At 32.2% G+C, this 19,959-nt stretch overlaps 1 protein-coding gene across 1 annotated transcript in view; it reads right to left on the bottom strand.

Annotated features, from left to right (window-relative positions):
• The window catches only part of LOC132915297 (dynein beta chain, ciliary-like), a 51,296-nt gene that overhangs the window by 30,159 nt on the left and 1,178 nt on the right, over nt 1-19,959 (bottom strand). Inside the window, exons 2-9 of the mRNA XM_060975103.1 lie at nt 17,951-18,069; nt 14,780-15,038; nt 14,101-14,274; nt 9,671-9,746; nt 9,183-9,335; nt 8,914-9,009; nt 7,948-8,294; nt 2,850-3,006 (exon numbers count right to left, since the gene is read on the bottom strand). Of these exons, the coding sequence (XP_060831086.1) occupies nt 2,850-3,006; nt 7,948-8,294; nt 8,914-9,009; nt 9,183-9,335; nt 9,671-9,746; nt 14,101-14,274; nt 14,780-15,038; nt 17,951-18,069 (1,381 nt within the window). The remainder of the gene's footprint in view (nt 1-2,849; nt 3,007-7,947; nt 8,295-8,913; nt 9,010-9,182; nt 9,336-9,670; nt 9,747-14,100; nt 14,275-14,779; nt 15,039-17,950; nt 18,070-19,959) is intronic.

Here is a 19,959-nt window from a genome sequence, read left to right as displayed (position 1 = left end):
ACTTGCCACATAATTTGTAATAAAATATTGTGATAATTTGTGGTGTTTGTGTGTAAATATATTATGTGTATTGTATACATTTCTTCTGAAATTTCGTTTATGCATTATAATGAGACATTACTATTGCGATTGTCATAGTAAAAAATTCCGATTTGAAAAATTAGTATATAGCGTGAATAAGCAGTCTTAAATACAGGGTGTCCCATTTTAATCGATCTACACAAATTGCTCCTAAACTATACGTTATTGGAAGAAGCGTTTCAAATAAAACTTATTCTGTTTGAGGCAGAACGTCATATGATGACTATCAGATTTGTCTAGATGGAGGCGTTTTCGAGATCTCAGTGTGATCTATCCCTTTTTTACCTTAATTATACATTCTTTTACCATAACTTTAATTTTAATTGTAACCTTAATTTTAATTTTAATTTTAAAAATATAAATTTGTAGGATCATTCGACAAATCTGCAAAAACATTTGGAAGTTTCCCATCTAAATGAATTTACATTATGCGTCAGATTAATCCTAATACATGGCAGGCCACTCTCCCTGATAGATAGCAACGCGTTTAAAGATATAATTCAGATAATAAATTTGAAAAAAGGAAAAATAAATTCACATAAAGTGCGTGATGCTCTTATTGAGCAGGCAATTGAAGTAGCCGCACTACCGAATATTTGAAAACTATTATAAAAGAAACCTGCATGGATCTGTATGGAATTGCAACTAATCGGATTTACAATGTGACAATTGATAACGCGATAAATATGTTAAAAACAATGAAAAATTTGAGCGATGAAGACGATGACAATGACGATAAAGACGATGGAGAATCGAAGATATAAATATTACAGGATCGGAATAGCAGATGTTTTGATAAATTCAGAACAACATAATAAAAATTGTAATGAAGAATAAACAACGAAGTCCTTGTAACATCACATTGTACAGTTTAAACAATCAGGTGTGCGGCTCATACTCTGCAGCTAGCTGTTGCAGATTTGTTAAACAACCAAGAAGTTTCCGCAATTATCGAGAAAGCTAGGAAAGTAGTTAGAAAATTATGCTCACCTTCATTAAAACATAAAAGATATAACTTAGAAAACACGAAGCTGGCACCCCGCTGGGGGTAGCCACCCACATGCTATATTTATTTTATTTTATTTTTTTTATTTACCAATGAGATATAACACTTTACCAAATGTTCTTCAGGAAAAATTATAAAAACCAAAATAAAATAAAAAAAAAACCTTCATTAAAGTCCATTTTGCTGGCAGCACACGCAAAATGTGACATACTACAGTCGAACCTCGATTATCAAAATATAGAGTAAAATATATTGAATATATAAAAATATATAAAATATATAAATATATAAAATATATAAATATATAAAATATTGAATAAAGGAACAATCGATTATTTGAACATCATTTAATGAGAAATTTTGTTGCTTGTGAGAAAGAGTGGAAAATAACAAATAGAAGAAGAGAAATTAGAATAGAAATTGTTAGACTCTGATTGAGGGATTTCTGTTATTTAATATTAATTTTAGTAATTATATGCAAAATAGAGGACACCGATTTCAATGACCATATACACGTAATATGTAGCCAAGATCAACATTCTAAGTATTTTCTTACTGTACATTCACATAACTTTCCGTCCCACTTAGTTTCCAATATATTTGCAAAAAATATTTAATTACATTTAAATTACGATTACTCATCGATCAGATAATCATTTTTGATATATTATATAAATAATATACATATACATATATGTATATAAGTATATGAATAGATAAGTATAAATAAAAAAGGAAAATCAGTGGGTTATAGGTTAGGTTATATAAGTTAGGATAGACTATTACATCCAGCGGCCTAGCGACAACCAACATAGCTAACGTGAAATGATTTTCAATGAATCGACTGATATATGGAACGTTGTATCAGGTTGTCCCAAAAGATTTTTTCGTTCTATAAGGATATAATAGAGTGCATAACATTTTTGGCTCATATTATTTTATTGAATTATGTATGACGCATTTTGTAATAATAGAACAAGACGGGTCATACATAATTCAATAAAATAATATAAATATTTATGAGATGGCATTAGGTGTAGCTCTTTGTTTTAAAGAATACCATTCTCTTCTTTAAAAACAAATTAAATTCTTTCATTTCTGATTTTTCCAAATATTTGATTATTTAGCGTAAAGATATTTTTAATGTCAAATAATGATCATCTGTGTTGTTTACGAATGAAACTGACTTCAAATTCAATTTATATATTAATAATTTATTTAAATAATATATCAAATATTAATATATTAAATAATATGGAATAATAATGAATTATAATTAATTTAAATAATATTAACGAATCTGTAAACAAACAATGGATTTTCAAAGAAACGTAACTAGAAAAATGAGTAATTTTTGTAATTGTCATGCAGTAGTTTCGTTATCATTGTTGTAATTTATTTCAATTTATTTTCATGTCAGTGCACTTTCTCTGCTTTTGTCAAGTATACTCGTCATCGTCTACAAATAATTCCGTGCACAAGTGTACATTTTCAAAATTAAATAAAGCACTTAAAAATTTAGAGAGACGATAAGACAAACGAATAAGTGGAAATAAAAAAGTAAAAGAACGAAAACACTTTTGTTTCCCTTTGGTGATTTTCCCCAAAACGGTTTTTCAGTTTATCGGTCCGCTACACGCTTCCGAAATCTCAACAAAATTATTTGATTACTCCAATAGCGTGTGCGTTTGATTAGTTCGAATAATTAAGGTTCTAATGTTCTATATTTATTATTTATGGAAACTTTTGTTACGAGTATTACCTTAATTGGATCAAACATGTCTTCGATTTCGTATTGACGATCCCTGACTTCCTTTAAATAGTATATAGTTTCTAGAAGTGCGTCATAGTCATCTTCGTGTATAGGACGCGAAAAATTTTCCATTGCTGCTTTCAAAAATTCTGATAAATTCTCCAATCTAAAATGAACGAGAAGCGAAATTTCAATCGTTAAAGTAATGTTTTGTTCTCTGACATTTTATATCGAACGAAAAAAAAGGTTATGCGTGTATAGTAATTCTTTATATATATAGAACATTTACAGATCTATAGATCCATAAATCTATAAATATATATGTACGTAGAGAATCTGTATAATATAGAATTATCATATTGGGTAGCCCGGAAAATTCGTTCCGATTCATAACTTCTTAGGTTTTTCGGCGAAGATTTTTCCGATAAGATCTTTCATGTAGATCAAATTCCTGAAAAATCGGAACGAACTTTCCGAATAACCCAATACATCATTACTATATATCATGATACTAATTATTATAGATACAATATAAATAGTGTTTACCTATCATATCGTATAAAATTGAACGAATAAGAAAGATAAAAATTCATAATTCCGCGCCGTTAGTTAGATGCTTCTGCAACCTAACCCCAACCTAATCCCAATATGATACCGTTGTTCGTTTAAAGAGCGAATATCGATGACAAGTTTCTGATATATTCTACACCCTTGGACAAAAAGATAGCACATGTGTGCTATCATTAATTTCTCATAGATAGAGTCCGAATTTCCCAAGTTTGACGAATGGCATATAAACAGTACCTTGTAGTAATAAGGTATATGAGCTTGAAACTGTATCTTCGCTATTCCTCTTGTATTTATCAACAATGATTGTGAAATCCGGTCGGCGAAATGATAGCACACCAAGCATTTTGTTTCCATTCCTTAGTATTTCTGTGTATTCTGAGTGGTGTAGACGTAGTGAAAAGTAGAAGAATTTCATTAGAAACCTTACAAATTTCGATTCAAACAATGGGACGTGGAAAACAGCTAAATAGTGAAGAGATTCAAACAGTTTTGAAATTAAAGAAAGAAAACTTTACTATTTCTAAAATTGCAAAAGTTCTCAGTAGAAGTCGGAAAGTCATTTATAATTTACTGAAAGATGTAAATAATTATGGAACAAAAAAAAGCAGTGGGAGACCTTCCGCGATTAGTACTCGTGAAAAACGTGCAATTTTACGTGCCGCGTCAAATTCGCTTCTCACGTCACGTGAAATTGCAGAAAAAGTTGGCGTAAAAACTAATCCTCGGAATGTCAGACGTGTACTACAACAATCCGCGCACATAAAGCGGATGAAATTAAAACGAAGACCAGCTCTAAAGCAGATTCACAAGGAGCATCGATTATATTTTGCAAAAGAACATATACGGTGGAACAAGAAGTGGAGGAAAGTTATATTTACAGATAAAAAAAGATTTAATTTAGATGGCCCAGATGGATTCAATTTTTACTATCATGATGTAAGAAAAAAAAAATTGTCACAAATACGGCGTCAAATGGGTGGAGGTAGCATTATGCTTTGGGCAGGTATTGGGTATAACGGAAAGACTGATTTAATATCAATTCGCAGCAAGATGAATGCTATAACCTATCGTAATTTGATACAAAATCAAATTGCAAAGTACGCAACACATATTGCGAGACAAGATTTTATTTTTCAGCAAGATAATGCTGCAGTTCACACCGCTAAGGTTGTGAAAGAATATTTTTCAACAGAAAATATTGCAGTTTTGGACTGGCCTGCATGCTCCCCCGATTTAAACATAATCGAAAACTGTTGGAGTAAATTAAGCAATGCCGTTTATAGAGAAAATAGGCAATTTGAAAGTATTAATCAGTTAAAAAAGTGCCTTGAAGAGGAATGGAGAAATATATCGCTGGATTATATTAGAAAACTATATCGTTCTTTGCCGAAACGAATGCTGGAGGTGGTGGAGAATAAGGGAGGATCCACACATTATTAAATTTTAAAAGGTTTTTTATTTTTGTACAATTTAGTAGATAATAAACACTACAACTTTTGAAAGTGTGCTATCATTTCGCCGACCGGATTTCACAATCATTGTTGATAAATACAAGAGGAATAGCGAAGATACAGTTTCAAGCTCATATACCTTATTACTACAAGGTACTGTTTATATGCCATTCGTCAAACTTGGGAAATTCGGACTCTATCTATGAGAAATTAATGATAGCACACATGTGCTATCTTTTTGTCCAAGGGTGTATAACTAAGTCTCTACAAGAATTAGAAAATTTTCAACAGTACATGTAAACGTTGTTATTACGTTAAAAAATGGAGCAATATATTAAGCATCAAATGAAAGGGCAATAGGTAAGCCTAAAATTATATCAAGTCAACGTGTTATTCCAGTAATAGATAAATGATCAGTTTCACTAGAATCGTTTACATTGGTTGCGCGCGCAATAGGTACTTTGATAGTTTCCCGGAATAGTGATTCCGAGCCAAATACTCAGTTTACTATTCAGTTGCACAAATATACAGGACTAGTGCCAACAGCGAACGTTAGGATTGTGGTTTCAGAGAAATCGGCTCTATTTGCAGTTAGAGGTCAACATGTGATTCGCATTCATAGAACTCCCTTTTATAGATTACTCGGATGTCTCAATAATATTTAATTGCATTCGAAACGTCCAATGGGAAAAGTACACGAAGAGTAGGTCGTTAAAGGAGCATTCTTCTTAACCTGATACCGATATGCTAATATTCTCAAACGAATGAAGTGGGGAATAGGGAAGAAAATAAATTATACAATTTTAATCCTAGTAAAATAAAATATTATTATTATTGTTACTATTATTGATTTTATTTAAAGTTGCATCGACAGTCGATTATTTTTATATTCGCTGGCTTATTAAATTCTGTCTAATATCTTAATTTCTTTACAGAAGTTGATGATCGTTTGTTGGAAAGGCATCGATGCGAGCATATTCTTAAGATTATTGTCGACACTATACCCTTTTCCTTTATTATGTGAGTCATATTTGCAGTGTTCCATGTAAGTTATCGCGGTTTGTCCTTTACGATTGAATTCTTGATTTATCTTCAAATCAGAGAAACTAGGGATTAATTTATGGAGTGAATTTATATTGCAATTTTGCCGTAATACGTCTTAGTATTGTTCGCATATTTTTTCGATATATTTTGTAATGTGAAATGACGTGTTGCATATGAGAAGTTGATATGGTTCTTCAGTGGATGCAATTTTTGCTGTTAGATCAGTTAGTTCATTTCCAAAAATAAAATAAAATATTCTAATGGATAATTCTTCTTATATCGTTTAAATACTAATCATTATTTGTCCAATATAAATATTATGCTCTATTCTGTACGACTATTTTTTTTTTGCTAATGACAATCCTGCTTAAACGAGATTTGCATACTATACGGCGCAATATTATATTTAGACGATAGCTTAATGATTCTTTAATGTAAAAATAATAGCATGGCATAATAACTTTCGAGCCGGCCAAAATAATCTTTCGTATATAAAACTTGCGCAGTTTATTCGCGTCACGAATGCAAATATGCCATTCAGATTTATGTTTCACTTGCTTATGCGTCCAACTGAAACTGCAAACGAAAATAATTTCTGGAAAATCGTAGTCGGAATGTTAGTAGGCTTAAAATAGATATTTCTCATTAGACGTGGATTATTATTATACGGTATTGGAGAAAACATGTTTACATTTCGTTAAAAGTGTTTAGTATTGGTGTACTCCTGACCAAAACTATTTGCGTTAATGTCACGAGTCATTAAATATACGTAGAATACCAGTGCTTCATTAGTTTTCTAGTAAACAATCGTAAATCTAATAAAATGCCACAATTTTTTTCAGGAACAGCATGGAACTTCGAAAAGTATTGATTAGAACAACTTCGATTGCAACGTTTTTAATTGATGTTTTAAATTGTAATTTTAAACGAGAAGAATTTGATTACTGCGTGATAATGTTCTTATTGAAAGATTACAACATAGATACCTATGTTATGTATTATGTTTCTTAGGCTCCTCTTCAGCAAATATCTTCAGCTTATTGAAAGATTATAGCAAAAATTCCTACGTTTTATATCATGTTCCATAGGCTTCTCTTCAGTAAATATGCAAAACTTATTGAAAGATTGCAACATAGATACCTATGTTTTGTATTATGTCCCATAGGCTTCTCTTTAGGCAATATGCAGAGCTTATTGAGAGATTATAACAAAAATTTCTTTGTTTTGTATCATGTTCTATAGGCTTTTCTTCAGCAAATATCTTCAGATTATTGAAAGATCACACCTCAGATTCCCACATTTTATATGATGTTCCTTAGGCTTCTCTTTAGTCAATATGCAGAGCTTATTGAAAGATCACAACATAGATTCCTACATTTTGTATCACGGTCCCTATCGCTTTCTTATTTACAGTTTTGGTCAAAACTACAACGCTACGTACTCTATAGACTCAACATTCTAACACGCGAAGACTACAGAAAGTTAATTGACATTTTATTTCTTTTTAAAATTATAAATAACTTAGTGGACTTGTTCTCTTTATTTCGATTAATTAATTTCAATGAAGAAATACGTCATTGTCGCAACGCGCTCGTCTACCGTGTAGAACTTTTTAATATCTCAGATTTATCAACCCTATTTATCGCCATATGACCAGAATCTGCATTTATGCGAATAATATTACTGATCAAGTTGAGTCTTTCGGATCAATCAATAAATGCAGAAGAGCGTCTATGGAACTCTTAAAAGACACTGTACCCACTTTTTTGTCTGTACTTTCAAATCTGTATCTTGCTAGATTAATTCTATAATATATTAATATAATAGATTAATTCTAGATTAATTCTATAATTCTATAAATGCTCGTAAATATAATATAAATATAAATATAAATTCTCAATAGTAATTCTAATAAAACATCGACATGCTTTCTCGAAAAAACACATAACCTCGAAAAGTATCGATCAGAAGAATTTCAACCGTAAAAATCTTGCAATATCAAATAAAGTTAAATTTAATAGAAATTTTAAAAATTTAATTACTGTGTGGTAATTCTGTTGACCAGATACTCCTTCAGCACGTTAGCCCATTTGCAAATTATGTTCAAGAGCGTCTGCTTGAAAGGCTTTATGTCAAGTTTCAACCATCGACAAAAGATTTGCTCATTTTGCAATTGGTCGCACTTGTTGTACAGAGACATAAAATAATCGATTTCCCGCTTGAAAGTCGCTAAATCTGGTTTCTTTTCTTTTAGGTTATCTGGGATAAACTCTGGATGATGTTCGATCATTTCCCTTTGCTCGGGATTTACGTATTGAGAAAATCTCAAAAAATAGGATAAATACTGTTGCTTATCATCTGTCCACAGCCATGAGTAGATTTCGTATGTCTGTGGATAATAATTTGAGTCAGTAACTTCTTGTTATTAATTATTTGAGGTTATGTCAGAATATACAGGGTGGATCAGTGAAAACTATCACTTGAAATAGCTCATTATTTATTGACTTTAGCAAAAAATGTTTGAAGTGAAATTTATTCTACTTGTAGAGACCGATTAGATGAATATATTTTGATTTTTTGATGCTTTATGTTTTCTGAGATATCAAGTTGACTTTAAGTTTTTTAACGATTACCTCATATTTTTTAAACACTCCATTGTAGCGGCTAAGACCAATTCAACGAGCTACAATAAGCTGATCTTCAGTTGACCTTGAAACCCAAAACAAAACGAGAATTCTTCAAGAGTAACTCATCTCCAATTCAAAAATTTACAAAAACTCAAGATCACAGTGATATCTCAGGAAATATAAGACATCAAATAATTAATTAAATCCGGTCTGGCTTCTTAAATGAATAAATTGCATTTCAATAGTTGGATAGTCTCTGCTGACACCTTATACAATATATGCACGTTATCGAAAGTTTTTAAACGAAAGAGAAATAAGAAATATGGTAATTTTTGTGAAATGACACGTTCGAGAATGTTAAATTCAAGTCCAGATAATTACATGTACATGTCCTTTCACTTCTATTAAGGCCAGTTTTGCTCGATTGCAAGTTTCTTCCAACATAAACACGATACCTTCCTCTTCAGCAACATCGAGCTTCGACGATAAAAATACAATTACAATTAATAAATACAAATACAATTAGTAGTTCGTATGGAAGGAAAAATTAGTCGACTATTAATGTTTTATCAAGAATTGTTCTATTGAAAATTGTAAGAACAGCGGTCTGACTATATACTAGTTAGAAATATCAGTAATAAATAATATACCGCGTAATTTTCTCGACCTTCATGCAACTCAGGATCGACGCGTGGTATGAGGGTACCCATTTTCATCATTTCAAGAAGAAGCGACTCGAAGAAAGCATAGAAACCTTCCGGATCATCTAATTCCACTGGCGGTCGGAAAACAATATTAGGGTTCTATCAACATATAAACAAGCAGACAGAATGGTTAAAGAATTGTTGCATTAGGTACACGAACCTGCTTCTTTTAACAATAAGAATTTTACGTATTTATAAAAATAGAAAATTGCAACATATAATTTAGTATTGTAGGAGTTTTTAATATTTATTAATTGTATATTGATTAGACGTATATGAAAGTGATACTTAATTTTTGTTAGTAACATATTAAGGTCGTGTCTAGATTTCATGTCTTTTTAACTTCTTTTTCACTTAAAAGGTAAAGATATATAGTTAAAAAAATCGAGTGTTTTCAAATAGTTCGACATAGACACATCTGCAGAAATACTCACCTCCAAACACATTTGAATCTCAAACGAAGGAAATATTTCGCCTTCGGGATCAGTTTCGTCGAGAATGTAACAAATACTGCGAAAATAATAATAAATGATTGTTTAATTCTTATATTTTTAAAAAGCTACGTAATATTTTACACATCTGGATGCACGTATACAAATACCATTGCTCTTCGTGTACATTCATATTATATTTATATAACATAAATAGTATTATATTTTTATATATTTTTTGTAAATGAATATTCAGTAATAAAAAAAGTTACTTCGGCTAACGCTCAAATTGCGTTGAGTGCACTCGTTCTCATTGTGGGGCACCTAGATACGCTTGTTAAGATTTTGAAGTAAAAACGATGCGTCGTGAGTTCGAATCCTCGCCCTGGTGGATATATTTGCATAAACTCAAAATCTCATAAGTAATATGCAACAGGCAAAAACATTCCCTTGCGTATTATGATAATTTCATAAGCTTTGGTAAGCACCCAGGGCTGACGAACTCGCAAAAATGTGTATTCTAAAATACCAGCCAATTCTCGTGGAGGTTTTAGCCGGTAAGAATCCGGCACTACCTTCTACTACCGTCTCTGTGTCCCTAGCCTCACCGTAGGGTGGTGAGAAGGTGTCTATGAAGATTTCCTCCACGTTAAAAAAAAACTTCTTTGTAGTATGAAAAAACTGCCCTTGTTTTGCAACCAGGTTTTCAGAACTGAGTTAAGAAGAAGGAAAACAATATCATATATAAGCACCGCTCTACGGCGACTCAAATCCAAATTATAAATTATAACGTCAAAAAAAAGAAAATGTAATTCAGACAAACAACATTGTATGGCTATGTCGTACCGACACGTATCGGTACTTTTGCATAATTCATCCCACAACCAAAATTCATTATTTATTATGAATACCATACACATGTAATATTCATATCCTGGGTCAATAAACATCATGAAAAAAAAGCACTCGTTCTCGTCCGAAAAAAAACCAACACAAGAACGAAAACACAAAAATTATAAAAACCACGACACTCAATACAGTATGGCTACGTCGTACCGTCGCATATCGGTACCTTTGCCTAACACACCTTATTCTAATTCATAGTTTATGTGAATTACTTCAATGTATTAAAAAAAAACAACTCTTGGCATAAATAAACACTTAAAAAAAAAAAAAAAAAAGAGCACTTGTTCTCGTCCGACCACGAAAGTTAAACAGCGCCGGGCACGCATAGTATTTAGATAGGTGACCGCTTAGGAATTCTGTGTGGTGTTGATCTTTTTTATTTTTCCAACTGTTTTTACTTTTTTTTTAATAATCTATCTCTAATAATCTACTTTAAACATCGAGAAGAAAAAATATTTTAGTATTACACGACTATTACCATACATTATATCATTCCCCATACACATACAAATAAATTATCACATGTCTTAGAACTAAGAGGTTACGTTTCCTGATATGCTGAAATTTTATAACAGACTAGTATCAAAAATTTTTGTTCTATATTTTCGACTTTGCATGGAGAATCGTCTCCATTCGCCTTGTACCACCGAACAGGGTACCTAATTGCGAAGAAACCTATTCAACCGACTGTCGTTACCTGCCAAGTAAATATGAAAATTAATACGAAAAATTGTTATTCCACATACACGACTTCTGTTACACGGGAAATCACATCCATTTGACTTATACTACCGAACAGAGTAGCTAAATGCGAAGAAATCCGTTTAATCTTAGATAGTGAAATATCTCGTAAATTAAGCTCGACACTTCATTGAAAAATATATTTTAAATAAAGGTTGTAGTGTGCAGAGGGAAACATTTGATGCTGTTGCGTTCTAATATTGGTCAATCAAGGTCGTTCAGCTGTATCATGACCAGCTTAGTTTTTTTTAGATAACCCCACCTTTTTACGGTTCTTGATTGTATGGTAAAAGATAAATACCTTTTGCTCTTATCAATTTTTCGATTTGGCCTTCTGTTTTGCAGATATTGGATTTCAGTGTGAAATCAATATCTGCTTGAATTTTTCAAAACTTTATTGTTTTGAATTTGAGCCACACGATTAAAAAGGTATGAAAAGGAAGTGTTCAGGTGATGGTAATAAGTGATAAGATGCGGAAAATACGTATTAATTTAAGTACGTGTTCCTGTGTATTACATGTTCACACATTCTCGTACACAGTATTTTTCACACCGTCCTTTTCGTCCCATCCATCGACTTGTGTGTTTCACATCTAAGAACCACTAACATTACTGACACAATATACAGGAGCATTATCTTGCTGAAACCATGATCTCTGTTGATCGTTCTGATGAATCCATGTCGAACGTCCTTGTTCAAGATATCCTGACAAAAATTTTAATACAAATTCTACATAAATTCGACCGTTAACAGCCGCAATGAAGTTAGATGGAACGCAGTCCGATGATTTTGACTTTTGAATGTTCCAGCTCAAACATGTAATAGATTTTGTAGAGATTTCCTTATTATTTATATAATCCAATATTTGTTATCTTGCGAGCATTCGGATGGTAATGAATATTAGAAAATCGCTGAACATAAAAACGGGAAGCATGTCGGTAATTTCCATAACGTTCACTGAAGGTAGAGTTGCCATTCGCCTAATAGGTTTCCCATAATTTTTCGTAGTTTCAATGGCGTCCGGAGATACCCGGTGAGATTTTCTGTAGTCATCCGGGTTCACCGATGCTCGCTTGTTGTCGAAACAATCAGCCTCCACCGATCATCTGTGTCATTATGCTGTGTGTACGTTGCGCACGGTGTTGTGGCACGCTTTAGAGGCACCTATACTAAAATACTGGACAGCAATGCAGTCATTTTTCTAAGAATGACTTCCAAGCATCGCGTTCGCACTGTAGACGCATTAGAAGCAGTCTAAATGCAAACACAGTGCTATCCGATTACAATTTATATTGGATTGTCCGGAAAGTTCGTTCCGATTTTTAAGGAATTTGGTCTATATGCAAGATCATATCGAGAAGTTCTTCGCCGAAAAACCTGACGAGTTCTGAAAGGATGGAATATTCAAGTTGCATGGAAGATGCAGAAAGATGTGGAACAAACTGGCAGCTATATAATCCAATAAATATATTACATCTAAGTTTATAGAAGCCTTCTTCTAACCTAAAAAACAATTAACAGTACCGAGGTTTCAGGCGGAAAAATCCGAGCTTTTAACGCCCTCTATTCTATATTAGTAATTTTATAAATGGCAGCCCTAACCAAAAGTCATTAACATAGCGATAATTCCATTTGCAATACAGATCGCCATTCTACAGGTACAATGGTAACTTTGTCGTTGTTCTCGGTAGTCGATTGCCTCTTCTTGCACGCAAACCTCGTTTATGGGTCTCGCCAACGTATGATTTCTTTACCTCTCGAATTATAAATACGGACTCTAATTAGATCCGCCGATAATCTTCCCGAAGCATCTCAAAGTATCTCTACTCTCCTGCTTCAACCATAGAGCGATAAGATAGCGTTTGTGCGTTGGGAAGATGAAATAGTGTCCTCTTTAGCGTCCGGACTTTTGCTTTTCCGTTTTAGCTTCCGTCGGTGTTCCCACGAATTCTTAGAAATGTACTTCAAGCGTGTCGTATTAAATTACATTGTCTGACTGCCATCCGCATGCTCTAGCGACGAGTATCGGTATCTCACTCATGCTCATTCATTTTCCTTCCCTCAGTCGAATTCTAAGAATTCAGTAATCCAGATAAGCGTCCAGATTAATTTCGGACTGTGAACGCTAAAATGGACAGTTATATAGAAACAACCTCTTTGTATGGTCCGAATGGACGCTGTATCCAGTGTATGGCTTCCGCTAGACGACTCGCCGTGCGAAAATTAATCTGCAAATCAAATATTTGTGAAACAGAAGCTCAGATGGAAAAATCGATAAGAACAAAAGGTATTTGATTTTTACTATACAATCGGAATGTGTCATAAAACATGGAGGTTCTCGTAACCTAATTACATACGTTATTAAAAAAAGTAAAATGTAAGCCGAACAAACTTGACCCAACATCAAATATTTTCCTCCAAACTTTATAACTTTGTGTAAAATATTTGTTTCGATAAATTTTTAATTCCCGCGATATTTCGCTGTCAAAGTTAAATTGGGACCTGTATAGACGTCTGTCGAGGTTTCTCAAATAAAAGGAACCTACTGCATAAATTTTATTTCATATTTCCGACTTATTTTTTGTAGAATCACTCCTTGTTGGAGTAACATTTCTTACCGGACAAGAAATATTGTATAAGCAAAATGTTGAAACCAAGTATCCATAAGATACTGTTATAAATAATAATATTTTAAATTTTCACTTAGTTTTTCTAAGTAGTAATAATGAGTATTAATTTAAAATAAGATAAATTTTAATCGAGAATCGTAATTATTATTAATAACCTTGTGGAGACAGCCTGAATAAGACCTTTGGAAATTAAATTGTCAACATAGAGTAGATAAGGTTGCCATTTCTCGCGTCTTATTGCTAACGTTTCTTCGTCAACCTCTTCTTCTTCTTCTACTTGTTCTTGTTCTTCCGGTACTTCCGCTTCTTCAGTTACTTCCTCATCCGGCCTAATGAAATATTAACACAAAATTATAAGACAATACTCCTTCTTAATACTGTCGATTATAAATTTTAAGCAATTATTAAAATAAAAAAATTATCCTATATTTAAATTACCGGTCGTCCACCTTTTTTATTATTGTATTTTAATTTCTATAATTGTTCATTCATTTATTAAAAAAAAATTGATTACTGACAATAAGAAATGATCATATGTAGTGAATAAAAGTTTTCTGTTATGTTAATTGTTATCTGTTATGAAAAATACGATAAAAATGCGTAACGAAACAAAAATGATGATATTCAAGTTTCCTAATTTTACTTTGCAGCTTCAGCATCGTTTCTTTCTTCTGCTGCTTTTTCCATTTCCACTTCCTCTTCTTCTTCAGCGTGGGCTACAAACGTTTTGTTAATCAGTCTCCATAGTAAAATACAAAAATCACTGAACGGCTACCGTCTAATAATTCGAGCTCTTCTTTATTGTAGACATGATCTGGGAGCAAGTCGAAAAACAGCTTATAATTTTCTTTTAATACGTGTTCCAGTTCTTCAGCTGTTGCTTCGATCTCCGCAAATCTTTCCGCAAATCTGTCGTCTTTATCAGCGACTGACAATAAATTTTCATCTTTCGCATCCTTACGGTAAATAACTGGCATCATTGCCCAAGTATACATTTCATCCATAATATTATCCAAGTTCTTTTGCGCGCGAAACACTCTGGCATGTAATTTCCAAGTAATTTTTAACAAATTATCGATGTATTCTGGAACCTCTAAAATATATTTGTTTGAGTCAGTTGAAGAATTCCATAAACACATCCGCGTATTTCTTAATTAAAGTTTAACTATGCGCTAGAAATGTACGAGAACCCGAAAACATCGGGAACCCGATACTCGGGATAGGTCGGGTCGAGTCTCAAAAATATCTCGTAATTGGAGATTGTCGGGACTCCCGACAATTTCAGGATTTTCCAGAATTATAAAATTGTACAGTATAGAGTATGAAGCAACGATAATAACGAAATACGTGTCATATATATTAAAAATATTATTAGAGATGTGTGAGAACCCGAAAATATTGGGTCGTGTCGTGTTGTGTCGTGTTCGGTCGGGTCGAGTCGTGTTGAGTCGTGTCGAGTCGGGTGGGATCGGATGGGATCGGATTGGATCGGATTGGATCGGATAGAATTGGTTCGGATTCTGTCGGGTAGGGTGGGATCGAGTCAGGAATTTTGTTCGGGATCAGGTTGGGCTCTCTAAAGTATCTGGTAATTCTAGATTGTTAGAATTCCTGTAAATTTCGGGTTTTTCGAGAATTATAAAATTACATAATCTAAAATATGAAGCAAAAATAATAACGAAATATGTGATAGATATATACATAATATTTTATAATAAAATATTCCTGTTCCATGTTCTAGCTAATACTATTTTCTAATTAGTGAGAATCCCGAGTTTCTCGAGAGTCTCGACAATTTTTAATTATCTAATATTTCTGATAATCCGACCCGCCCCAAGCATCGGCTTCCTGACATTTTTGGAATCTCATACATTTCTAAATATTATATTCGCTTCAGTATTACTTTTCGCTCATGTTCTAACCTTCATAATTTTATAATTCCCGGGAACCCGAGTCACTCCCGAGATAAATTACGACCCGAGCCAGCATTTTCGAGCACATGCGTACTATGCACGAATTGAATGAATTACAAAAATTCCAAAAAGTTGTATGTCACTTTTCTTATCAATATAAATATATTTATTGACTGAAATGCATGAGTAATAGTATACATACAAGGTGTCCCTGATAACGTAGTTGATCAAGTAAGTAGTGATTCTGCAAAAATAAATCGAGGATATAGAATAATATCTTTTTGTCCCAGCCTTTGATTTCAAGAAAAATGTGTTTGAAAATTTGTCAACTGTACTTGAACTGGATTAATCCCAGATTGGTCAGATGCGAATAATCGACAGGAAGTTGTTATTCTATATGTGGAATTAAGTAGAAATTGTATAATAAATTTTTCTCACAACACGTTCTGTTCTCGAGAAGAAGATTTATCACATTTATCTGACGATTTATCATACGCCTGCACTAGAGCAATTCTTAACATGCTCAAACTCTATTTTCTTGAGAATGAAACTTTAAACAAAGAAATTTTATTCAGCATACATTTTTAGTTATTTTCACACGTTGAATAACTTCTCACCAATTGTACCTATACTCGGACCTAATCAAGTTTATTTTATAATTAGTCACATCCAAAAAAACTACTCGACAAGTAATCCTCGAAAATGAAGTTCCGGACAAAAATATATTATCCTGCATTATCGACTTATTTTTGCACGCGCAACCAGCCTGTAATCGACTGACAACGCTTTTGTGGAATACTTTGGATATATAGATATACTATTAGGTTGCCCAAAAGTTTCGTTTGTTTTATAAGCAAATAATAGGTGAACAACATGTTTTGCTTTATATTATTCTATTGAATGTTATAAATCCATTTTGTTCTATTTCTATTATTTTATTGAATTATTACTTGAATTATCGCACGTCAGCTCGTAAATCAAATTATCGTCTATATCAATAATAAATTATCGTACATCGTATATATAATTATGTATACGTATCCGTATACATAATTGTACAACTTTCGACAGAACTCGATAGTATGTAATCATAGAGAAACTCGTACAGACATGTTTTGTATACATCCGAGATATTAGATTAGATTGTCTCAAAAGTTTCTTTCCATTTTGTAGTAATAGACAAAGTGGAACATACGCAATCAAATAAAATAATATAAAACAAAAAATATTGTGCAACTATTATTTCCTTATAAAACTAAAGAAACTTTTAGTGCAACCTAATATTACACATTACATTGCGACGTAATAATAGAATCCTAACCTCCACCGATTCTATGAAATATTTCAAGCGACCAACAGTTACCTTCTATAGTTGTTCGCCAGATGGGTAAACATTTGTACGAAATATTTTCTACAAATTAATATGCTTTTACGAGACTCAACGCGTTTTATGAATTTATTAGACAATATATATATTTTTTACTTTACATTTTACTTACATTTTTACTTTTGTTTTATTTTACCGGCACTCATTTGCTAAATAGAGTAGATCACGAGAGAAGAACGGTAATTTAGGACTTAGAAAATCGATTCTCGATTTTTAAGGTAAAATTTGTAGTAGATTTGTTATCAACTATTATTGTATTTAATTTAATTATTTCCAACATAAACTCGATTTTCCAGAATCGATCGTCTGATCTACCCTAAGGATATATATATAATATTTTAGGTAGACAAGGGACGATTAGTGGAACTTCTACGAAATTCTGTTGTAACTTTCGTTTTCGATAGAAATCAATTTGATGATAAAAAGTAAATGGTAATAGCAGATCCAATGATTTAAGTAAATAAAGTATGTATAAAGTAAACTGTGGACAACACATGAAACGATACAAAATAACAATAATTATATTTCAACATAATTATTAAAATAATATAATAAAATTTAATATAATAAAAATTAATGTAATAAAAGTATTATATTAATAATTATTATTATGATACTTATACGTGTATGAAATTGTTGAAGAGCGAGTATAATTTAATTTAAAACTCTATTTATACAAATTTAGGAATATTATCAATTCTATACCTTTCGAATTCCAATCATAATTTTCTTGGCCATAATTAATCAAGTTGTCAATATTTTCAACTTCGTCTTCTACTAACTGAAATTCTACTGGAGCGCTTTCATTTCGTATTCTGTTATACCTGAAATATATTCTTTGTTTAAAAAACAAACTACATTACTATAATATACTTTTATAATAACCATTAAATATCATTTAAGTATCATTTAATAAATTTTGGAAAATACTAATTATCTTAAATTTGTTAACGGTAAACATATAACAAGTTCCGTTGAAGTGAGACATCTTGCGGTGAAACGTTTCACGAGAGATTGAAGTTATAAAGGAAATATTTTATGGAAATTATTTTGTGACGGTAAAAGTATTAATTTAAAAAGATATTTTTGTGGTTGGCGTAGTTGCTGTTTTTAATTGGCACCATATCTTTTCGCTAATATTACACCGGCTTTTGAGACAAATTCAACGACCTGCTATTCGATGTTATTTAGTGTAATAAATTGGAGTCACAACAGTAGGTAAATATCGGTCAGCTAAATCTCGCGTGAGTCTGACACCTTCACGTGCCACACCGTTGCTCAACGCGCACGGGAAAGATGCTGATGCTGCAGCGAACGTTAAAAATGAAAGATTATTCCGTTAGATGGATAATCGATTAATGATCGATTTTAATTTTCATTGTCCACCATTTAACTTTTAGCGCAACGTTGGAACATGCTGGAAGACATTTTTTACAAACATCAGAAACTACGGTCCAATTACAAATGTTACTGAATTAAATAATTCAAGCTTATCAATTCATTGAATCTCTAATTACTGGAATCACGAGAGTAATTTAAATACAATGTAACTGAATTACAGTTCGAATCTCTAAAAAACTGTGGCGAATTTTTATATTTATGAATAATACCATATTCATCATTAATAGTAATTTGTTTCTGTTTGAAACCTTTAAAAAAACTATGGTCTTTTCCTCCCCTCATTGCCTCTCAATTTGGATATCATTCAGTGTATTTCGTAATTTTATTTCAATTGCATTGCATTACGTAATTATATTTCAATTGCATCGTATTTTCTAATTATATTTTAATGAGATTGTACTTTGTAATCGTAGTTCAATTGCATTGCATGTTGTAATTATATTTCGATTACGATCACGAATTACATTGCAATTTAATTAACTGAGAGATCCAAATTACGAAATGCAATGTGATTGGGTACGACGTAATTGAATTTGTAATTGTAATTCATGGAATGTTTAATTCAATTATTAATAATACACAAACGTGTATTTTTAAACGATGGTTGCCACACTGAAGAATAAAGTATGTGAAAGAATTATTAACAAATTCTTCTTACTTATAACAACATTTGTTTCACATACGATTTTGTAAGAACATTTTTTTTTATAACTTCGATTTCTCGTCAGATATTCCAGCGTAGTCACTTAAACGGAACACTCTGTAGACTGTATTATCGTTATAATTACGATTTTTAATTATTTAGTCATTTGTAAATCAAAAACGATTTTGTACTTAGGCCCATAATATGAAATAAACCTATTAAAATAAGAATGTATAATATGCTATTTAAAAAAATTAATTGAACAAGAAGTATACCATACGCTCATCGCCAAGAAAAGAATTTATTATTGGAATTCTACCATTACCACAATTCTCGGTATCTTTCATAAACAATATTTTCCCTGAATTCTAGAAATATCGGTGATGATCTAAGTGAACGCAGTTGCTATTGCCATATGTTATGGAATATTCGATATTTGTTACGTCGGCCGACTCTCTACCTGAGCCGGACCTCACATCGCGGACGGATGGCAGCCAGATGCCCGCACATCCTTATCGCATACTCTTGAAAACACTCGCAGCCTGACTATAAATCCCAGAAAACTCTGGCGAAAGTCTTTCATCGCAAACAAGGACTTTTCCACGAAAGCGTTTTCTAAGGTTTCTGGTTAACGTCTTGAAAACACGTGAACGCTAAGTGTTCACACGTG

This window comes from Bombus pascuorum, chromosome 16, assembly GCF_905332965.1.
Source record: "Bombus pascuorum chromosome 16, iyBomPasc1.1, whole genome shotgun sequence".
Lineage (NCBI taxonomy): Eukaryota > Metazoa > Arthropoda > Insecta > Hymenoptera > Apidae > Bombus > Bombus pascuorum.
This window is presented reverse-complemented; position numbering and strand designations above follow the sequence as displayed.